Genomic DNA, 19,770 nt, shown 5'->3' on the forward strand with positions numbered 1-19,770 from the left:
TTATGCAATCAGGATTAAAAATTCCATTAACAAAAATAATAGGACATTTTCATACTTCTTTTCTGGGGACAAGTATGAACTTTATGAAAGGCAATTTGCCTGCACATCAAAAGCATTAAAAGAGTGCATAACATAAAATTTATCACAGAAAAAAGTACATTTAACCTAAAAATTTCCACCCTTAGAAAATTATGAAAAATCAAAGATGTACAAAAGTTTTATGTATAAAGATGTTCAGTGTAGCATTATTTATGAGTGGTGAAACTTAGAAACAACCCAGACATTCAACAATAGGAGTCTGGTTAAATAAATATTTTTTGGATATTCAACTGGTGAAAAAGACATAATTATTAAAAATCATGTCAAATAGCAACATCAACAGTAACAATATAAACAACAATAATGGCAGGTATCATTTCTCAATCATTTTGCTAGGAGCTTTATATACTTTATCTCATTTAGTATTCACTGCAATTCTACAAGACAGTCATGTTACAAATGAGGAAACAGTCTTAAAATTTAGGTAACTTTACTAAGTCACAAAGCTTTTAAAAGCCATAATCGTCATTCAATTCCAAGTCTGTTTTGTTTTGTTGTTTGCCTGTTTTTATTTTTACATTTATTTATTTATTTATTCCAACTTTCATTTTTTGTTCATGGGGTACATGTGCTGGTTTGTTACATGAGTAAACTGCATGTTTTAGAGGTTTGGTGTACACATTATTTCATCACCCAGATAATATGCCCAGTAGTGGACAGGTAGTTTTTTATTATTCTGAATTCTGTACTGTACTACTTTCCTGCCTTTCATGTAAATGCTGTTTTTAAAACTTCATGATATAAAGTTAGGGGAATGCTAATGCAACAGAGAAATCTATATTGTGTGACCTCAACTTTGTAGAAGTATACATTTTAAAATATCAGAAGGAAACACATAAAAATAACAGAGGCAATCCTGAATGATGGGCTTGTTTCCTTCTTTAATTCTCGAATCTAAATTTTCAACCATGAACTTATATTATTGTCAACAGAAAAAATCACTGTTTAAAACAAGTCAAATCTCTTTTCTTTTACTTTGAAAGATCATATAAATTACATTATATACAATAAGCATATTAGTATTACCTTGAATATTCACATCAAAATCCAACTCATCTTCACCTGCAATGTTAGACGCTACACAAGTATACCGTCCAGTGTCTGATATTTGAGCCTCCTTTATTTGAAGTGTGTGTCCATTCGCAGCAATATTAACATGATCATCGGATTTAAGGGGCTGTGATTCAATTATAACAATGTTAGCATTAACTGCTATAATGAGCCCTCTAAGAGGCCATGCAGTTGATAGTTTTTGTGATTTTTTAAATAAATGAAAATAAAATTGCATGCAAAACATTCATGACAATAGTTTAATCAAAATAATTGATTTACTTTGATTAAACTCATTGTTTTTGACTAATCAAATTTTTATTTATTGAAATTGCTGCTGTTACAGTTTTCATTTGTACCAGGCATTTGTGCATGATGCATTTTACATTTTTATGATAAATATGTGTTCTTAGTTACCATATTAATTTATTCACGTTGGAAAAATTTTTTCACTGATCTCATGTAATATTTAAAAAGCATGTCTTTTATAATTTTGTAGAAAATGTTAGCATTTCTTTATGAAAGATTGAGCACATTGGTATAATCTGATTTGATCTAAATTACTTTTGTTCATTCAGAAACATCATTACTTTATAAATAAAAAATTTTAACCTAAAGATATTTATATTATGATGTTTTATTGAAATTATTAGTATAAAATAGGATATTAACTTACATATATTCGTATTATGGTGTTTTATCAATAACATTACCTACAGCTAATAGAATATTTCCCGTCTTCTCAACATTTTCATTTATACTAAATTCGCCCTCATTCATTGAAAATTTTAGCTCCGGGCTCACTATCATTCCTTCTAATGATACTCTTCTCATTACTCTTGGTGATTTCAATGCCCACATAGATAACCATCCAATGCTGTGTTCTCTTAGCTCCTTGATCTCCTTCTTTTAATTTTCTTGTCCCTCACCCTTTCTCAGCCACTAAATAGGACAGTAATACCTAGACCTTATAATTACCAATAACTAACTATGCTCCTTCATAATCTCAGTTTCAAGCTCTAATTTGCTGACTATCACTTCCTAATTTTCTATTATTACTAATTTTCTTTAAGTTTTTTTTTTTTTATCCCATGGGAGCCCCACAATCCGTTGACCTTGCAATATTTTCACTGCCACTCAATCTCCTCCTGACCTCTATTCCCTTCTTACCCAGAGAAGGTCTGTCATGATAATCGTTCCTTGTATAAAACTCTCAACTCTTTTGCCTCCTCTCCCTTTATTTTACTCCCCTGGCAAAACCCTAACTGGTTAAAATCAGTTTCTGCCCATTCTGAGAATTTGCTGGTCAAGGACATCCCTCCAGCAACTGTGTTTCTCTCACCTACATTATCATTAACTTATTTCTTTCCACTGGATGATTTCAACCTAAAAAAACAAAAACAAAAGCCTCTCTTGCTGCAGCCCACCTCTACATTTTCTACTGCCCTTTGTTGCCAAATGACTTAAAAATGTTTTCTATACTTGTGGCCTCCAATTACTATCCTTCAGTTTTTTCCTTCCATCATTTCTTGATATGTTCTAATCAGACTTTCACTGTTTCTTCTTGATCAAAAATTCTTTGCCAAGGTCACCAATGACATTCATGTTGGTAAATTCTAAGTACTTATTTTACCTGATCAGTATCATTTAATACAGTTTAACTTGTGTTCATTTTGAAGTACCTTTTTCACTTATCTTTTGGGACACTACGCTCCCTGCTCCCCAACCTTTAAATACAGGAGTACCCTGAGGCTTAATCCTTAGACTTCTTCTCTACCTACTCTCACTTATCTTGAACTTATATTTGATCTCCTTCCTACACATCCCACACATCCTGCTACCGCCTTGGTCCAAGCAACAACCATCACCCTTTTGGTGGAGATGCAATTGCCATAACCATTGCAATAACTTCATAGCTGAACCTTTTCTCTATTTTCCAAGTACAGAAAGAAATGCAACCTGCTTAAAACCTTAAGTCAGATTATGTCATGTCATTCTCGTGTTCAAAATTTCCCAGTTGGCTTTCCATCAGAATAAAGGCCAACTGGCACAAGGGGCAGCATGGTCTGGCTCTCCATTAGTCTTCTGCTCACATTTTCTGTTCCCATCTGTCACTGCACTTCAGCCCAAATGCCTCAGTGCCTTTGCCCCTGCTGTGCTCTCTACTTTGGAATATTTTGCCCTCTATTATTTTATGTCTGCTTCCTTCACTTTCTTTGGGTTTCTGTTTAAATGTCACCTTATCAGTGAGGTCTTCACTAAGTAAGAAATCACACTCTCCACCCTTGGTTTCCTTCTCTCATATTGAGTTTTCTCCATGATACCTGCCCCATCTGACACATTACGTCTTATTGGTTTGGTTTAGTTTTTGCCTTCCTAAACTTCACATGAGTAGAAATTTGTGTCTGTTTCATAGCTGTATTCCCTGCATTTAAAACAGTGTCTGACAAATAGTAGATGCTCAACAAATAATTCAGAATGCAATTAATCATTATTAACATTGTATCACTTATATAAAAGTAGCATAATTTAAATTTTCTTTGCTAAAAGAAAAACTTCAGGGTATGCATAAATAAAACTCAAGATTCTATCAAAACTTATTGTGGCCAATACTTTGTCCAGTTTTTAATGTCTGTCAATATATTTTGTGTTTCTTTTCTTGAAAACACTACTTCACTTTAGTGTTGCTCATCTGAAGACTGAAATAACAGGAGAATGAATATGGAAAATAAATTTTAAAATAGTACGTTTTCGTTCACATTCTAGGAGACCAATTGCAAACCCTAAAAAATCTAGCAGTGTAAAGCATCATAATTGGGTCAATTTCAAAGCCTGAACTTGAAGCTGTAATTTAACTACTTATAATGAAGTTTTCAAAAATAAGACAAAAATGCCTCATTTCCTGTGTACTTTTAGTCTTTACCCAGTTTTTAATGTGTGTATGTGTTCATGTACATGTGAGCATATGTGGTAACTATAAGGAATGAAACAACTTTAGAAAAGATTAAAAATAAAATATTTCAAAGGAGAAAGGGATTATTTGTTTCCAAGTAAATTCATAAAGAATTGATATTGTACTATGAAGTGTGCTTGTAGTCAGAAAAGAAACTATAAACAGAGCATGGTGGGAATTCTATATTTTCCCTTTTGCAATGGCTTCCAGATGAAACTTGCTTATTTTATAAGAGATAACTTTATCTAGCTGCCAATATTGCAAAATCCATCTGAGATCTGAAAAAATAAAGCTATATCTTTCCTGCATCTTAAATCATGATTATGATCTGAACTTCTACAACTGGAATTTGACTATTTTGTTGATTATGTGTAAAACAGGACAAACAGCAGCTTAGCTGTTTCACATCTGTATTAAGTACGGTGTTAACAGCTGCTTAAAAATCTATTTTGGTCTAAGATCAACAGCACATATGTCTTTTAAAACATGCATGGAAGAACGTAAGTTGAATGAGAAATATGGATGTGTGGTCTGAAAGTCAGATCACAGACCTGAAGGATCTGTCTTTTATTTAAAGTTTCTCTGTTCCCAGTTAACTGTACTGGGCCCTTCATCATCTTTTTTAGCTTTTTTTCTTTATCTTGGAATATTTAAAAATATTACCTTTTGTAAAAGAGTTAAAGATACTTAAAGAATATCTGAGTAACTTTAGTAAATGTAGTACCCATGTTATACCTGTCATTCTTACCTGGGATAGCAACATTTATGTGTTGCTTCTTTACCAAGTTTACTTATTCTGTAAAACTGCAAAATAACAACAGCAAAAAAATGAAAAGAACTGTTTCCCTAACTTCTCCAGTGGGAGGGTGGCCAGATTTTCATAGACAACTGCTAATATATACAAAAATAATTATGCAAACTTTCCAGTGATGGAATAACGCTAAAATTGTTGAACGTCGTTCAGGTTGGTTGGGTTTTTTTTAAGTTTTAGATTCTAGGAGCATGGAATTTGCTAGTTTTAAGATCACATTGATTCTCTGAGTCACTTGTGTCTATTTTCTTATTTCTTTTCAATTGACCATTTTAGTCTTTAAGAAATCATCAGCAAATGAAAAAAGTTGTGACTTGCCTGTCCATCCTTGTACCAGCTGAGAGAGGCAGAAGGAATTGCATAAGCTTCACATTCCAAGGTCAGAGTGTTGTTTACTTTGATCTTCACTTCTTTAGGGGAAAGACCCGGCCCCCAAAGGTCCCCTTTATTGATTATGGGTGGAACTGCATAAAATAAATATTAAAGAGTTAGACATTGGTTATTTTCAATACATGGAATACCACAGAAATCACACTCAGGATTACTTATCAAGAAAACAAGGAAATAACAGAGGCTTTCTATGCTGACTAAGTTAACATCTTATGAAAGAGTGTTCAAATACAAGATGGAATGGGAAATCTCTTTCTCCCCTTATCATTATAATACTGCCAATAAAGCTAATGTCCTTTACACAACAGTTAGCTTCGTTTGTTCCAGGCCCATAGACATAATCTGAACATGATCCATAAGATGTATTTTATTCGTCATTAAGGGTACCAAGTCAAAGAACAAAAGATAATCAGAAAGATACTCTTCCTTTACAAACACAAAAGCAAAATTCTGAAATATGAGTCCTATTAATGGCAGTGTTAGCTTTGCCTTTTATTTATAGGTCAATGTACATTGGAATAGCTCAAAGTCACTAATGACCTCATCTTGGGCTGTTGATTAGAACATATGCATCTAACGACAGTTTTGTACATGAAAGCACTACACCTCAACCCAGAGGGTAATTCAGAAGGAAAAACAGAGAAACTTAAGGAAATACCACTGACAAAGTCTCCAACAAGAGAGTAATGAGCAGATTTAGTGGGCTCTTCACATCTTTAAGCAATTGAGGCCATAGACACAATGCTTAATTCAATTTCCATCCTTAATAAAGTAAGCTGCACAAACTAGTCTTTAATGATGAGTATAAATGATTATGAACCCATAATGAAAAACAGGATTGAAAAAGTTAGAAAAATTGGGGAAGCTATGAAACATAGTATTCTTTCAGAACTTACTGTACACCTTCACTTCATAGTGCTTTATCATTTCTCCAGCCTCATTCGTGGCTACACAAGAGTATCTTCCAGCATTGTCCTCCTGTGCATTGAGGATCTGCAGAGTTCTGCCTCCTATAAAATCATGGGACATCAAAGAGTCTCTAAAATCACAGTGACAGTGGAGTACACACAGGCTATCAGGGGTTTACGTCTTCTTGTTAACATATTTCTTTTTACATATGACAATTCTGTGATGGACATATGATATAAGATAAACTACAATACTGATGGGGATTGCATGGTATCTGAGGACAGCTGCTGAGTCCCCAGTGGTGCTCTGTGGTGATGACTCTCATGATCATTCAGACCTGCCATGCCTTTGTATGCCACTCCAGCTAAGATCCTTCATAAGGTCTTTCATCCTCTTCATAAATAGGTTTTGGCCTTAATCATCTTTTCCTCTTATCTACCTAGCCTACAGGAGAAATTTATTGTGCTGAAGCAAAGTTTTTATTTTGGTCCTATCCTTCTTAAATATCATCAATTGTTCTCAATTGACCAACATATACAGTAAAAACTCTTAATTCTTAATTCAGGCATTCAATACATGACTCCAGCTTTTCTTGCTGATCTTATTTCCTGCCCCTCTGCCAACATACATACACACAATATTTCCACTCAAGTTTCGGGTAGTGGGTGAGAATTCTATTGTGCAGGGCTAGGCCATTCTCACTTTGTACTTTTCCCACACAGTTTACCCTGATGGAACTGAAACCTCTCCTAACTCATTTCCAATTAACTAAATTCTAGAATGTTCGTTAAAGTCTGGTCCAAGTTCTGACTAAACAACAAAGCTTTTTCTGACCACTTCAGCCTACAGTGGCCATTTCTTCATTTGAAGTCTTTTTTTTTTTTTTTTTTTTTGAGACTGAGTCTTGCTCTGTTGCCCAGGCTGGAGTGCAGTGGCGCAATCTCGGCTTACTGCAACCTCTGCCTCCCAGGTTCAAGCGATTCTCCTGCCTCAGCCTCCCAAGTAGCTGAGACTACAGGCATGTGCCACCACGGCCGGCTAATTTTTTGTATTTTTTTAGTAGTGACAGGGTTTCACTGTGTTAGCCAGGATGGTCTCAATCTCCTGACCTCGTGATCCACCCGCCTCAGCCTCCCAAAGTGCTAGGATTACAGGCGTGAGCCACCGCACCCAGCTTCTTCATTTGAATTCTTATAAAACTCACTCCCTATTTATCATACCCCCTGACTATTCAGAATGCATGATTTTTCACAGATTCATATTCTTAATCAACTCTTTGCACATATTACCTCTCCTCAACATAAGACTGTCAGTCTCTTAAAGCCAGAAAGAATCCTTTTTTTTTATTTGCATTATCTATTTCCATGCAGTAAAGAGGAACAACCTCTCTCACTTTGAATTAAACTTTGAAGGAGAGTTAATATTTAATCAGGAGTGAATTTCTACCCTTTTTGGCATTCATATTATATTATATTTTAGCAGTTAATTACATTGTGGCATTTATTTATTTGCCTTTTAATTTAGGTATTCTTCTGATCTTTTAAAAAGTAACTTTCAATACTTTACAGCAGGGGTCCCAATCCCCGAGCCATAAACTGGGACCAGCCTGTGGCCTATTAGGAACCAGGCTGCACAGAACATAACACAACTAACGAAACATAGGTGTTTTTATAAAAAGTAACCAATGATTCTGCTTTTCTAGAGTAGTAGATGACGCAGATGCATCTTGGACATCTGAAGCAAATGAATTACCTGGAAGAATACGAATATTTTGGTTAGATTCTAAAGGAGTGCCATCCTTAAACCAGGTGATGGTAGCTGGAGGATATGAATAAGCTTCACAGACCAAAGATGTGGGGCTGTTAAGGATGACAGTGACATCTTCAGGGCTGCCATCACTACCTACACCAGCAATTGTAGGAGATACTGAAAAAGATGAAAATTTGATTGAAGAAATATATGTAGAAATTTGTATATTTGTGCATTTCTAAATTTCCATTATATATATTTGTATAATTTCATCCCCTAGCAGTTACAGAAAACAAATTATTATTATTATTATTATTATTATTATTATTATTATTATTATTATTATTCTACACAAAAGAGTGAGCCCTCAAAAAACTCATAGAGTAATGGAGGAGATAACATATAAAAAAGCAACCATAACACATAAAAAAAAAAAAATGTAGTAAGGGCAATAATGGGAATGCTGGGGCAAGGTAAATAATGGAGGTTTTTTGGAAATGAGTTAGCATTCAGTCTGGTTTGAGGTATGTGGTGTGAAGAGTCTCATTAGAGAAGGCCTCTTAAAGGAAGAGGATTTAAAGTGAGCCTTAAAGGATCAGTGGTAGTTAGCAGGTGAAAGCAGAGACTAGTAAGAGGGAACATATTGGGAGCATGGTAGTATTAAATTGTAAGCAATGAGGGGCAAGCAGGGTATATCGAGAGGATGAACTCAAGTGGATCAATGTTGGAAGCAAGGACAGCTGAGACAGGTACATTTGTTTTTTTTTTATTTATTTTATTTTATTATTATTATACTTTAAGTTTTAGGGTACATGTGCACAATGTGCAGGTTAGTTACATATGTATACATGTGCCATGCTGGTGTGCTGCACCTATTAACTCGTCATTTAGCGTTAGGTATATCTCCTAAAGCTATCCCTCCCCCCTCCCCCCACCCCACAACAGTCCCCAGAGTGTGATGTTCCCCTTCCTGTGTCCATGTGTTCTCATTGTTCAGTTCCCACCTATGAGTGAGAACATGTGGTGTTTGGTTTTTTGTCCTTGCAATAGTTTACTGAGAATGATGATTTCCAATTTCATCCATGTCCCTACAAAGGACATGAACTCATCATTTTTTATGGCTGCATAGTATTCCATGGTGTATATGTGCCACATTTTCTTAATCCAGTCTATCATTGTTGGACATTTGGGTTGGTTCCAAGTCTTTGCTATTGTGAATAGTGCCGCAATAAACATACGTGTGCATGTGTCTTTATAGCAGCATGATTTATAATCCTTTGGGTATATACCCAGTAATGGAATGGCTGGGCCAAATGGTATTTCTAGTTCTAGATCCCTGAGGAATCGCCACACTGTCTTCCACAAGGGTTGAACTAGTTTACAGTCCCACCAACAGTGTAAAAGTGTTCCTATTTCTCCACATCCTCTCCAGTACCTGTCGTTTCCTGACTTTTTAATGATTGCCATTCTAACTGGTGTGAGATGGTATCTCATTGTGGTTTTGATTTGCATTTCTCTGATAGCCAGTGATGGTGAGCATTTTTTCATGTGTTTTTTGGCTGCATAAATGTCTTCTTTTGAGAAGTGTCTGTTCATGTCCTTTGCCCACTTTTTGATGGGGTTGTTTGTTTTTGTCTTGTAAATTTGTTTGAGTTCATTGTAGATTCTGGATATTAGCCCTTTGTCAGATGAGTAGGTTGCAAAAATTTTCTCCCATTTTGTAGGTTGCCTGTTCACTCTGATGGTAGTTTCTTTTGCTGTGCAGAAGCTCTTGAGTTTAATTAGATCCCATTTGTCAATTTTGGCTTTTGTTGCCATTGCTTTTGGTGTTTTAGACATGAAGTCCTTGCCCATGCCTATGTCCTGAATGGTAATGCCTAGGTTTTCTTCCAGGGTTTTTATGGTTTTAGGTCTAATGTTTAAGTCTTTAATCCATCTTGAATTGATTTTTGTATAAGGTGTAAGGAAGGGATCCAGTTTCAGCTTTCTACATATGGCTAGCCAGTTTTCCCAGCACCATTTATTAAATAGGGAATCCTTTCCCCATTGCTTGTTTTCCTCAGGTTTGTCAAACATCAGGTGGTTGTAGATATGCGGCATTATTTCCGAGGGCTCTGTTCTGTTCCATTGATCTATATCTCTGTTTTGGTACCAGTACCATGCTGTTTTGGTTACTGTAGCCCTGTAGTATAGTTTGAAGTCAGGTAGCGTGATGCCTCCAGCGAAGAGGTACATTTGTTTTATAAAATATAACGAGGGACTGAACTAGAGCATTAAAGGAAGGTATAAAGTGGAAGGAGCAAGTAAAGAAAGACTTAGGGCATTACTGACAGGACTTGATTACGGAAACTGGGGGCTAAAGAAACTGAAGTCAAATATAACTTCCAGTTTGCTTGCTTGGGAATCTAAACTGCAGAGAAGCAACATAAAAATATAAAATGTAGAAAGATTTTCTTATTTAGGAAGGGAAAATAATTTGTTCAATTCTGAATATCTTGTATTTTAAGTGCTTATGGGAATTTCAGGTGGAAATGCCCAACAAGCAATTCTATATAGGAATTCAAACCTTGCAAGAAAGATCTGGGTTACAGGTATACATTTTTTAAAGTTTCTTGTGTATAGAAGACAATTAAACATCTGGGAATGAATTGTATTACTTGAAGAGAATATGTAGAGTAACACAAGCAGTGAAGTAAGGACAGAACACTAGGGAACCCAGTATTTAAGAGGTGGTTCAAGCTTCCATAAAGGGCAGAGAAAGGGAGCAAACAAAGATATGCAAGGATAACTGGGAAAGAACATTGTGAAGGAAAAAAGAGATCAAAATGTACAAAACATTAAAATTGGAACTGCAAGATATTTGCTGGACCTAGCAAAAGGGAAGTACTTGCCAGAGTAGTGTCAAACAGAGCCTGTTTTCAGTAGGACAGCAAGTATAGATATCTGGGCATGGTTAAAATATGAAGTGGTGGAGACAGTAGATGGTGAAGCTGCAAGTAAGGCAGATGGTGGAAAGATACAGGGTCGAGGGTGTAAGTGCAAGGAGTAACTGAACAAAAAGGATAACTTATTCTCTGAGAAAAGAAAGGGTAAAGGCACTGAATTTTTGGCTGGGTAGATTGGAAGTTGCAAACACATGCACTTAAATAGCCTCTACTTTATGAAGTTCGTGGAAAAGGGCTTTGATTCAGATCTAGATCCCTCAGTCTTCAATGAATGAATGAATAATGAATGAATGAACATATATATAATACCAGATACTGTATGTCAATTTATATACTTATACACTTATGACATAAGTTTCAATTTATACACTTATACATAATACAATATTGACACTTATACAGTATCTGGTATTTTGATTTAATTTTTCTTGCACATATATCTCCCCTACTCAATGAGACTATCAGCTCCTTGAGGGCTGTGTTCAATATGAGAAGTTTCTATCTATGGTGGTATCTTTGTACTCCTTAAATGGCATAACCAATAACTATAAAAACAAACAACTATACAAATTTTCATACTCGCATATAGGTCACTTGATTTTAGTAGAATTATTTGATATTAGGAATCTAATACAATAAATTTAGGTGGTACAAATTTCAAAAAGTGAGCACAAGTTAAAAATCTATTTTAATGTCTTTCCTGAGACATAAGCAAGAACTGAATATACCAACACACAGTTATTTCATGACTCTTAGTCCACAAAGACTACAATATGGCCAATTTCCAATAATGGCGAAGTCTCACAAAAAAAAAGGATAGAATATCCCAGGTTGAGGCCCAATCACTGTTTACCTGCTTCTCTTTGACCAACATATCTTTATCCTTTACTACTAATTAGTCTATCTTATTCAGAGTTGTGTCCTAGCACAAAACACTGTGCCTAGAACATAGTAGGTATTCCACATGTGATAAATGAATTTATAAATTAATTCAGGAAAAATAGTAAATGTACACAAGCACTGGTTCTCCTCACATGATGAAATTCTCTACGATGGAAATATTGCTTGAACAGAGAAAGAAAGGAAAATTTAGCCTACAGTCACGTCAGATTCTTTAAGATATGAAGAAAAGCCCACACCTACCAAATACATTAAGACTGAAGCTCCTGCTCTTGTCGCCAGCTGGACTGGAAGCCAAACATGTATATCTTCCAGTATGTGGCACCTGGACATTGGTAATTTGAAGAAAACGGCCACCAGACATAATGTGATGGGCTTCATCTTCTTGGAGGGGCTGCCCATCTTTGTGCCATGTAATTTCTGGCACTGGATTCCCTGTAAAAAGCCGTTTCTGAGAGTCAGCTAATAATTACATGTAGACAATGGATAAACTTAGAAAGAGGAGGTTTTCACTCATTTGTCTTCCTACATATCCCACGTCTAAAACACTGCAGTAATCATTCATTTAAAAATAACTATGCAAGCTAATTTATTTTATAATAATAATGGTTATGTTGATTTTAAAAATATGCATAGATTATAAATTGTTTTCAAATGTAGGTTAGTGTTCATCTATAAGTGAAATGATTCTAAATGGACCTTCATGTTTAACTAAATAACTAAATTTATACTATTTTTTAGACTATTACAACTAAGTATTTTGATAGTAAAGTACAGTTTTAAAATAATGCAGCATTCATTTTTATTAAAACTATTATTCATGAACACCTTTGTATTCATATACTTTCTTTTTTTTTTTGAGATGAAGTCTCACTCTGTCACCTAGGCTGGAGTGCAGTGGTGTGATCTTGGCTCACTGCAAGCTCTACCTCCTGGGTTCACTCTATTCTCCTGCCTCAGCTTCCCAAGCAGCTGGGACTACGGGTGCTTGCTACCACAGCCGGCTAATTTTTTTGTATTTTTAGTAGAGACGGGGTTTCACCGTGTTAGCCAGGATGGTCTCGATCTCCTGACCTTGTGATCCACCTGCCTCAGCCTCCCAAAGTGCTGGGATTACAGGCGTGAGCCACTGTGCCTGGCCTCATAGAAAATTTTTTTAAAAATATTTTATATTTTTGACAAAAAGCTGTAAAAAAGCAAACCCTTTAATTAATTCAACAAGAAGATATTTTGAGTCTATACCAGGATTCTATCATAGATAGATGGCAGAATATTGAACAGATCAATAGAGATAAAAATATATTAATTATTCTTTAATATTTACAGCCTCTAGGAAGAGATCCTGTATTTTTATTTTCAAATGAGATCTATGTTAAATATTAACTTTTAAATTATTCAAATACTTTTAAAAAATTTTAAAACCATAAAAGCAAGTCATCTTAGGAAAGAGGGCTAGGATGATATACTAGCTTGAAGAGAGGATTTTATAAAATTTAGGCAATGCTTGTCTATGCAACTGTTGTTAATTACTATATTATTTCTAGAAAAAAATTAACAGGTTAATAGTATATATCACACTCTTTATATCTGCCTTTCTTAAAATAGAAACATTCCCCCCTCTGCTTATTTGAATTTATTGCTCACATAAGGCAGACAAACAATGAAATAAGAAACCATTGAATCTTCCTTCAAACTCTGACTTTCCATATAATGTTATGGGCTGCTTTCATTCTTACTTTAAAACTGCAAGGCCATCTACAATAAAAAGACAGCCTTGAAAATATCCTCTCAGAGATGTGTTTATTTTGATTATATGCAAGAAATCAATTTACTAGTAAAGATGGTGAAACTGGTTTTAGAATTTTTATTTTTCCTACTCTATATTCCCTTTGTAATATTCAAACATGCTAACAAAAGGTAACAATATTGTTCTTGGAAAATCCCCACTACGAAATAATGCCATTCTTTCACCAAAACTCCTACCTATTTCTTTGAAATGAAACTTAAGAAAGAAAGGAAAAGAAAAGGAAGGCACAAACACAGGGAAGGAAACAAAAATTTTAAAAGGCAGGGCAAGATAAACATACATGTAAGTAGAAGCAGAATAATTTTTCAAAAGAGAATGATTTATTAAATTGAAAGAAAAGACCCCTTCCTTCCTTCCTTCCTTCCTTCCTTCCTTCCTTCCTTTTCCTTCCTTCCTTCCTTCTCTCCCCTCCCTTCCTTTCTCCCTCCCCCCTCCCTCTTTCTTCCTTCTTTTCTTTTTGGTATCTCCTTTTTGTCTCCACAGAATTTGAAAGGTTTCCTCCTACATTTCTACCAGCTATACTGGACTAGAATTCAATTTCAAATGCCAATTATAAGTAGCTGGACTTTTCCTCAACTGATTAATATATAGTGGGACTCAATATCTACCCAAAGGAAAATAAGTCATAACAAAAAGATACCTGCATTAGTATGTTTACCGGAGCACTATTCACAATAGCAAAGATATGGAATCAACCTAAGTGTCCATTAACAGAAATTAGATAATGAAAATGTGATACACACACACACACACACACACACACACACACTCACACACACACCATGGAATACTACCTATCCATAAAAAGAATGAAATCATATCTTTTGCAGCCATGTGAATGGAACCGGAGGCCTTTATCTTAAGTGAAATAACTCAGAAACAGAAAGTCAAATACCTTATGTTCTAACTTATAAACGGGAGCTAAGTAATGTGTACAAATGGACATAGAGAGTGAAATAATAGACCTTGGGGACTAGGAAGGGTGGGAGGGTGGGAAAGGGGTTGAGAGATGAGAAATTACCTAATAAGTAAAATGTACACTACTTAGGTAGTTTACCATCACTGAGACTTCACCAGTACTCAATATATCCATGTAACAAAATTGCACTTGTATCCCCTAAATATATAAAAAATTTTTTTAAAGATATATAGTGGAGGCAATGACTATCAGCGAGTGGGGGGAGCACCAAAAGTCTGAGAGCTGAGCCCCATACCTGTCACTTCACAAGTCAGCGTAACACTCTGTTTCTCTTTTACCTTCACATCTTCCAATGTATTTTCACCCACAATATGAGGTGGTACTAAAAAAAAAACAACAACAAAGTAACAGCTCTTAACAGCAAAGCTACTATTTTATAGGTATTTATGTATGGTTTTATTAAGCTATAACCTTCAAAACAAATCCCCCAATCTACATTCATTATTTGATTGCTAGAATGTCATAATATTATTTTGATCAAGTCTACTTTTAAAGTCATAAATCCAATTATAATGAATTTTATTGTAATGTAAATCATTAAGTCTGCATAAAAATGTCAACAAATCACCAAGAACATTTATTCGACTTTTATTTCTTCCACTATAACTCTAATATGCATTCACATTAAACAAGTCATTCAGCCTCTCAGAATATTGTTGAGCAATTGTGAATTAAAAAAGGCATTTTAATTCCTCCAAACAATTGCCTGATTGCCTCCAAACAATTCTAATATTGAATTCTTGCCAAGAGTCACAGTCCAGGGTCTAAATAACACAGGTATGAGATCAAGTGGTAAATAAATTTTAACTCTGCTTCCAGGATTTAAGGCAATTAAAGTTTTTTCTAGATATTGCAAACTATGTAAGTACCTAATACTGAAAGCCCAAAGATTTTTCTTTCTTCACCAGCTGCATTCCTTACAACACAAGTATATTGGCCAGCGTCTTCCACTGTGGTCTGCATCAGCCGTAGCATCCTGCCTCCTGCAGAAGCAAACCATCTTTTTAAGATGACTTAAAAAGAAAAATGAAACTTTATAAGCCATCCAAGTGATGCTTAATTTAGGTAAAAATTTAATCAGTATGCTTTAGAGGCCCTTAAAATGAATTTATGTCAAGCTTTTTTAAAAATCACATTTTAAACTTATATAAAACAAAATAGTTCAGAAAAATCTTCTAGTTCAATAGATAAAAAATAGATATAATGTTAGGTGACAGCAAGCAAGAAATGTTGTTTCACAGAGAAGGCGATGTTTTAATATGATCTTAAAAGGTAAGTATGTTTTAACACACGAGTTGAGAGATGCGGATATAGTTTGGCTCTGTGTCCTCACCCAAATCTCATCTCGAATTGTAATCCCCATAATTCCCAGGTGTCAAGGGAGGCACCTGGTGGGAGGTGACTGGATCATGGGAGCGGTTTCCCCCATGCTGTTCTCATGATAGTGAGTGAGTTGCCATAAGAGCTGATGGTTTCATAAGCGTTTGACAGGTCTTCCTTCACATACTCTCTTTTCTGCCGCCTTGTGAAGAAGGTGCCTGCTTCCCCTTCTGCCATGATTTTAAGTTTCCTGAGGCCTCCCCAGCCATGCAGAATGTAAGTCAATTAAACCTCTCTCCTTTATAAATTACCCAATCTCGAGTATTTCTTTACGGTAGTATGAAAACAGACTAATACAGATGCTTTTGTGAGTGGAGCATGAATGAAGAGATAGAGGTAGAAAGTAGGTGTGAGAAGTGGTACCAAAAGCAGAGAGGTGGAGAAAATGGTAAGAGATGAGGCTAGATGGAGTATGGCCAGATTGTGTGGGCCCATGAATGCTATGCTAAGGAATTTAGATTTTATTGCGCTCACTAAAGACTATGGAGTGTATAAACAAACAGGGCTCATGATCCGATTTGTGCTTAGAAAGACAACTGTGACCAGAGAGTTGGGAAAAGAGTCCTAGTTTTCCACTGAACATATACCATGGGAATGTCAGAAAGATAACCAGACCAGACACCCAGATTTGAGTGACATCAATATATTACCATTACTTTCAATGGCAAAAACCACAATTACTTTTGCACCAACCTAATATAAGGAAGATAGGAGAATGAAGACTACAGCTTTCGATTGAGCTTCATGGAATCCTACATTTATATAAAATGTTATGGGGTCACTTCATGCACTAGTGATACACTGCTTTTGTTTCTTTTTGTATTTTGAACATCTATGTAACATTTTGTTTGAAGAAATATTCATCCAAGAAATGTATGTAGACTGAAAGTAAAACTCGAATATACTGGGGGTGTAATTTGGAGTGAAACTCTATTTAAAGATAAAGGCAGAGGAGCCAACAAATGAGATGAAACAAAACCTGCAGAGAACTAAGAGACACTGAGAACAAAGTCCTCGGCACCATTTGAGGAGTAAGGTCCAACAAAAAAGTAGGTCATTTATTGGATTGTGTAATAATTTTCTAGCTGGTATATTTTTGCTTAGCACCCTGAATTTGAATTAAAAACAGTGTAATGGTTAACATGAAATTTTCATATAAATATTCACCTGGGTCTGGTTTTCCAGGAGTATTCTATCTGTTTTCTGTTTATGTAAACACAAGCTGACATTGAACTTTTTCTATAAGCAACCTTCCTACCCTCAACCCACTGAAAGGTGAACTTAGTAGTATCTTATTTAGACAAACAAAGCTAATTACCTGAATTTAGCCTTTTTTTCCCAATTGAATTTAAGTAAACAGAAATTTTGTTTACTTAAAAAGTAAAAATGCTTTAAAAACTTATGCCAATTAGGGAAGGATTCAAGCACTCACTGCCACTTCAGATTAGTGAGATCATAATATGATTCCAGTTGAGAGATATTAAAGCAATACAATTTTTATGAATCACTGCTAGCTCTACAAACGTCAACCTCATAAGTTTCATGATCCTCCTTTTCTCTTTTTTTCCATGGCCTTCTCACTTAATCCAGTGAAAACCAAAAATGGGTTCTGACAGTAAATTATACTTATATGGAGACATTTCTTGTACCTATTAAATTTTTATAGCAGTTATATGTTTCTGGCAGATAACTTCATAACAATGATAGGGTCTTCACCAAAGTACTGCCTTTAGAAAAGCTATACTTAAAATTCTCAGGAGGACTAATATTAATGAAATAGGCATGTACAGGAGACTGAAGACCAAGGAAGACATATGCCATTCATTTGATTCTCATTTATCTATTGCACAACACATGTTCAGATTGTAAAACTGAATAACTCCTTTGGCAGCACCACAAGGTAAAATACTTATCATGTGTTCACTCAGGGATCTCCAGCTGCTAGTCAAGCACAACAAAGATAAATAAAACCAAAACACCACTTCTGTAAATTTGTAACAAGCTAGAGCACATCACTTTAGCTTGCCTTTTTCACTTCCAGAAGCTCTGCTGCACTCACTATATTTAATAAGAGTCCCTACTTTCTTAGCAATTGAACATTTTTTAAAAAGCCATAAAGATGAATATTATTTCAAGCCAAGAAGATAATGTGTTTAGGCTTTGGTAACCACATTTTAATACAATCTTTGTCATTAGTATGTATTTCTTAAGATCAACAGAGACTGAGAGTCCTGTCAAAGTAAAAGCATCATAGTAAGGACATGGGAAAGTTTCCCAGGACAGGGATACCACAAACCTTTTACCAGGTTGTCTATGACAATAACAAGAAATAGGTATTGTATGCTTACCATAGAAGCAAGTGCTGTGTTAACTGTTTTAGATATCTCATTTCATCCTTACAAAAACCCTGAGGAAAATACTATTATTATCACTTTACAAGTGATCAAGCTGAAGTTAGCAAAGTTAAGTAACTAGTCTGAGGTCATAAATATAGTGAGTATTATAGACAATAAATGTGGCTAATGGTAACGTACATTCTTCGTCAAGCTCCTATCAGTTATAAACCAAGATCGGGAAGAAACGGGGGGAACTCAGGTTTTTTAGACCTAATTCCAGCACTAGGAAAAAATCTTTTCTGAATATGCCTTCAGTAGTGGTAATGTAAACTTTGGGCACATTTAGATGAAGGGATCTTACTGCCACTTAAAGCAGCTCATCTTGACTTTAAGCAAGCTAAATAATCTTTTAAGTTGTTTATATTCAGACACAAATCTATCCCTAGAATCTTCCATATACTGACATTACTTTTAACCTCTGAAACTAGAAAAGAAACATAATCCTTTCTACACCATGGCTCATCAAATATTTAAATTTACTTTGGATTATATACCAAATACACCACAAGATTTATTTTTCCAGGTTAAATACAGACATATTAATCATTATGTGATAATTTCCCATCATAGTTATTTTCCTTTGCAAATACTGTCATTAAGCCTTTCTTCTTGTCTTTCTAATAAGTTCTGCTAAGTTTATAGTGCAAACGATCTCTTGCTTTTCTTCTTGGAGAAAATATAGCTTATTGATGTGGCAAAATATTACATTTGTTGTCTTGATAATCACATTGTATTTTAATGCATACTGAGAAACTAACACAATTCGGACATCTTTTCATATTAAGAGTTCTGAAGCTATACTTCACCATAAGTTCATCACTGGTTTGACCGTAAGTGCAAAGAGATCATAAACTAGCATAATTAGATAATTATATAGAGGGCCATCATGAGCCTTACTTAACCTTCATCTTGTTAGCTTTAACCTAAAAGCTCCAGCATGAGGTGTGTTTGAATTTTGATGCCTTCAATCACACATTAGGTATTTTTCTAAGTATCTAAGCTTTTTATTAACCAAAAACTTGGCAAGATTATCTTTGTATCCAAGTCATTACTAAAATGGGCCAAGTGCAGATTTCTGCAGCTTGCCTCTCTCTACGCATATATTGATCCACAAATGACAAGCTATTTAGATTTTCCCACAAAATTATATGAGGAATATGATCAACATCTCTTGAAAATAAAGTCTTAGCTCACAGGAAACTATCCCATTTTAGGAATGTAAACATCATTGAGATTAGTCACGAATACACTGAAATATTAATATTTGGTTATAGAAGTATTTTATATACTAGGATTCACTGTAGACTTTGAATTCAATTTCAGCACTTCCTATAATTATTTTCAAATTGGTGGATGCTCATTGTAGCATGAATGCTTTGACATCTCCATGACTGAAGTAATC

At 35.0% G+C, this 19,770-nt stretch overlaps 1 protein-coding gene across 4 annotated transcripts in view; it reads right to left on the reverse strand.

Moving 5' to 3' along the window:
- HMCN1 (hemicentin 1) overlaps positions 1-19,770 on the reverse strand; it is a 446,669-nt gene that overhangs the window by 114,823 nt on the left and 312,076 nt on the right. For all 4 annotated transcript variants that reach the window (XM_024256979.3, XM_002809691.5, XM_024256990.3 and 1 more), the window contains 7 exons: positions 15,462-15,575; positions 14,828-14,914; positions 12,050-12,241; positions 7,965-8,138; positions 6,200-6,313; positions 5,232-5,377; positions 1,126-1,276 (listed from right to left, as the gene is read on the reverse strand). In XM_024256979.3, the coding sequence (XP_024112747.2) occupies positions 1,126-1,276; positions 5,232-5,377; positions 6,200-6,313; positions 7,965-8,138; positions 12,050-12,241; positions 14,828-14,914; positions 15,462-15,575 (978 nt within the window). The remainder of the gene's footprint in view (positions 1-1,125; positions 1,277-5,231; positions 5,378-6,199; positions 6,314-7,964; positions 8,139-12,049; positions 12,242-14,827; positions 14,915-15,461; positions 15,576-19,770) is intronic.

The sequence above is a fragment of the Pongo abelii genome, chromosome 1, assembly GCF_028885655.2.
Source record: "Pongo abelii isolate AG06213 chromosome 1, NHGRI_mPonAbe1-v2.0_pri, whole genome shotgun sequence".
Taxonomy (NCBI): domain Eukaryota; kingdom Metazoa; phylum Chordata; class Mammalia; order Primates; family Hominidae; genus Pongo; species Pongo abelii.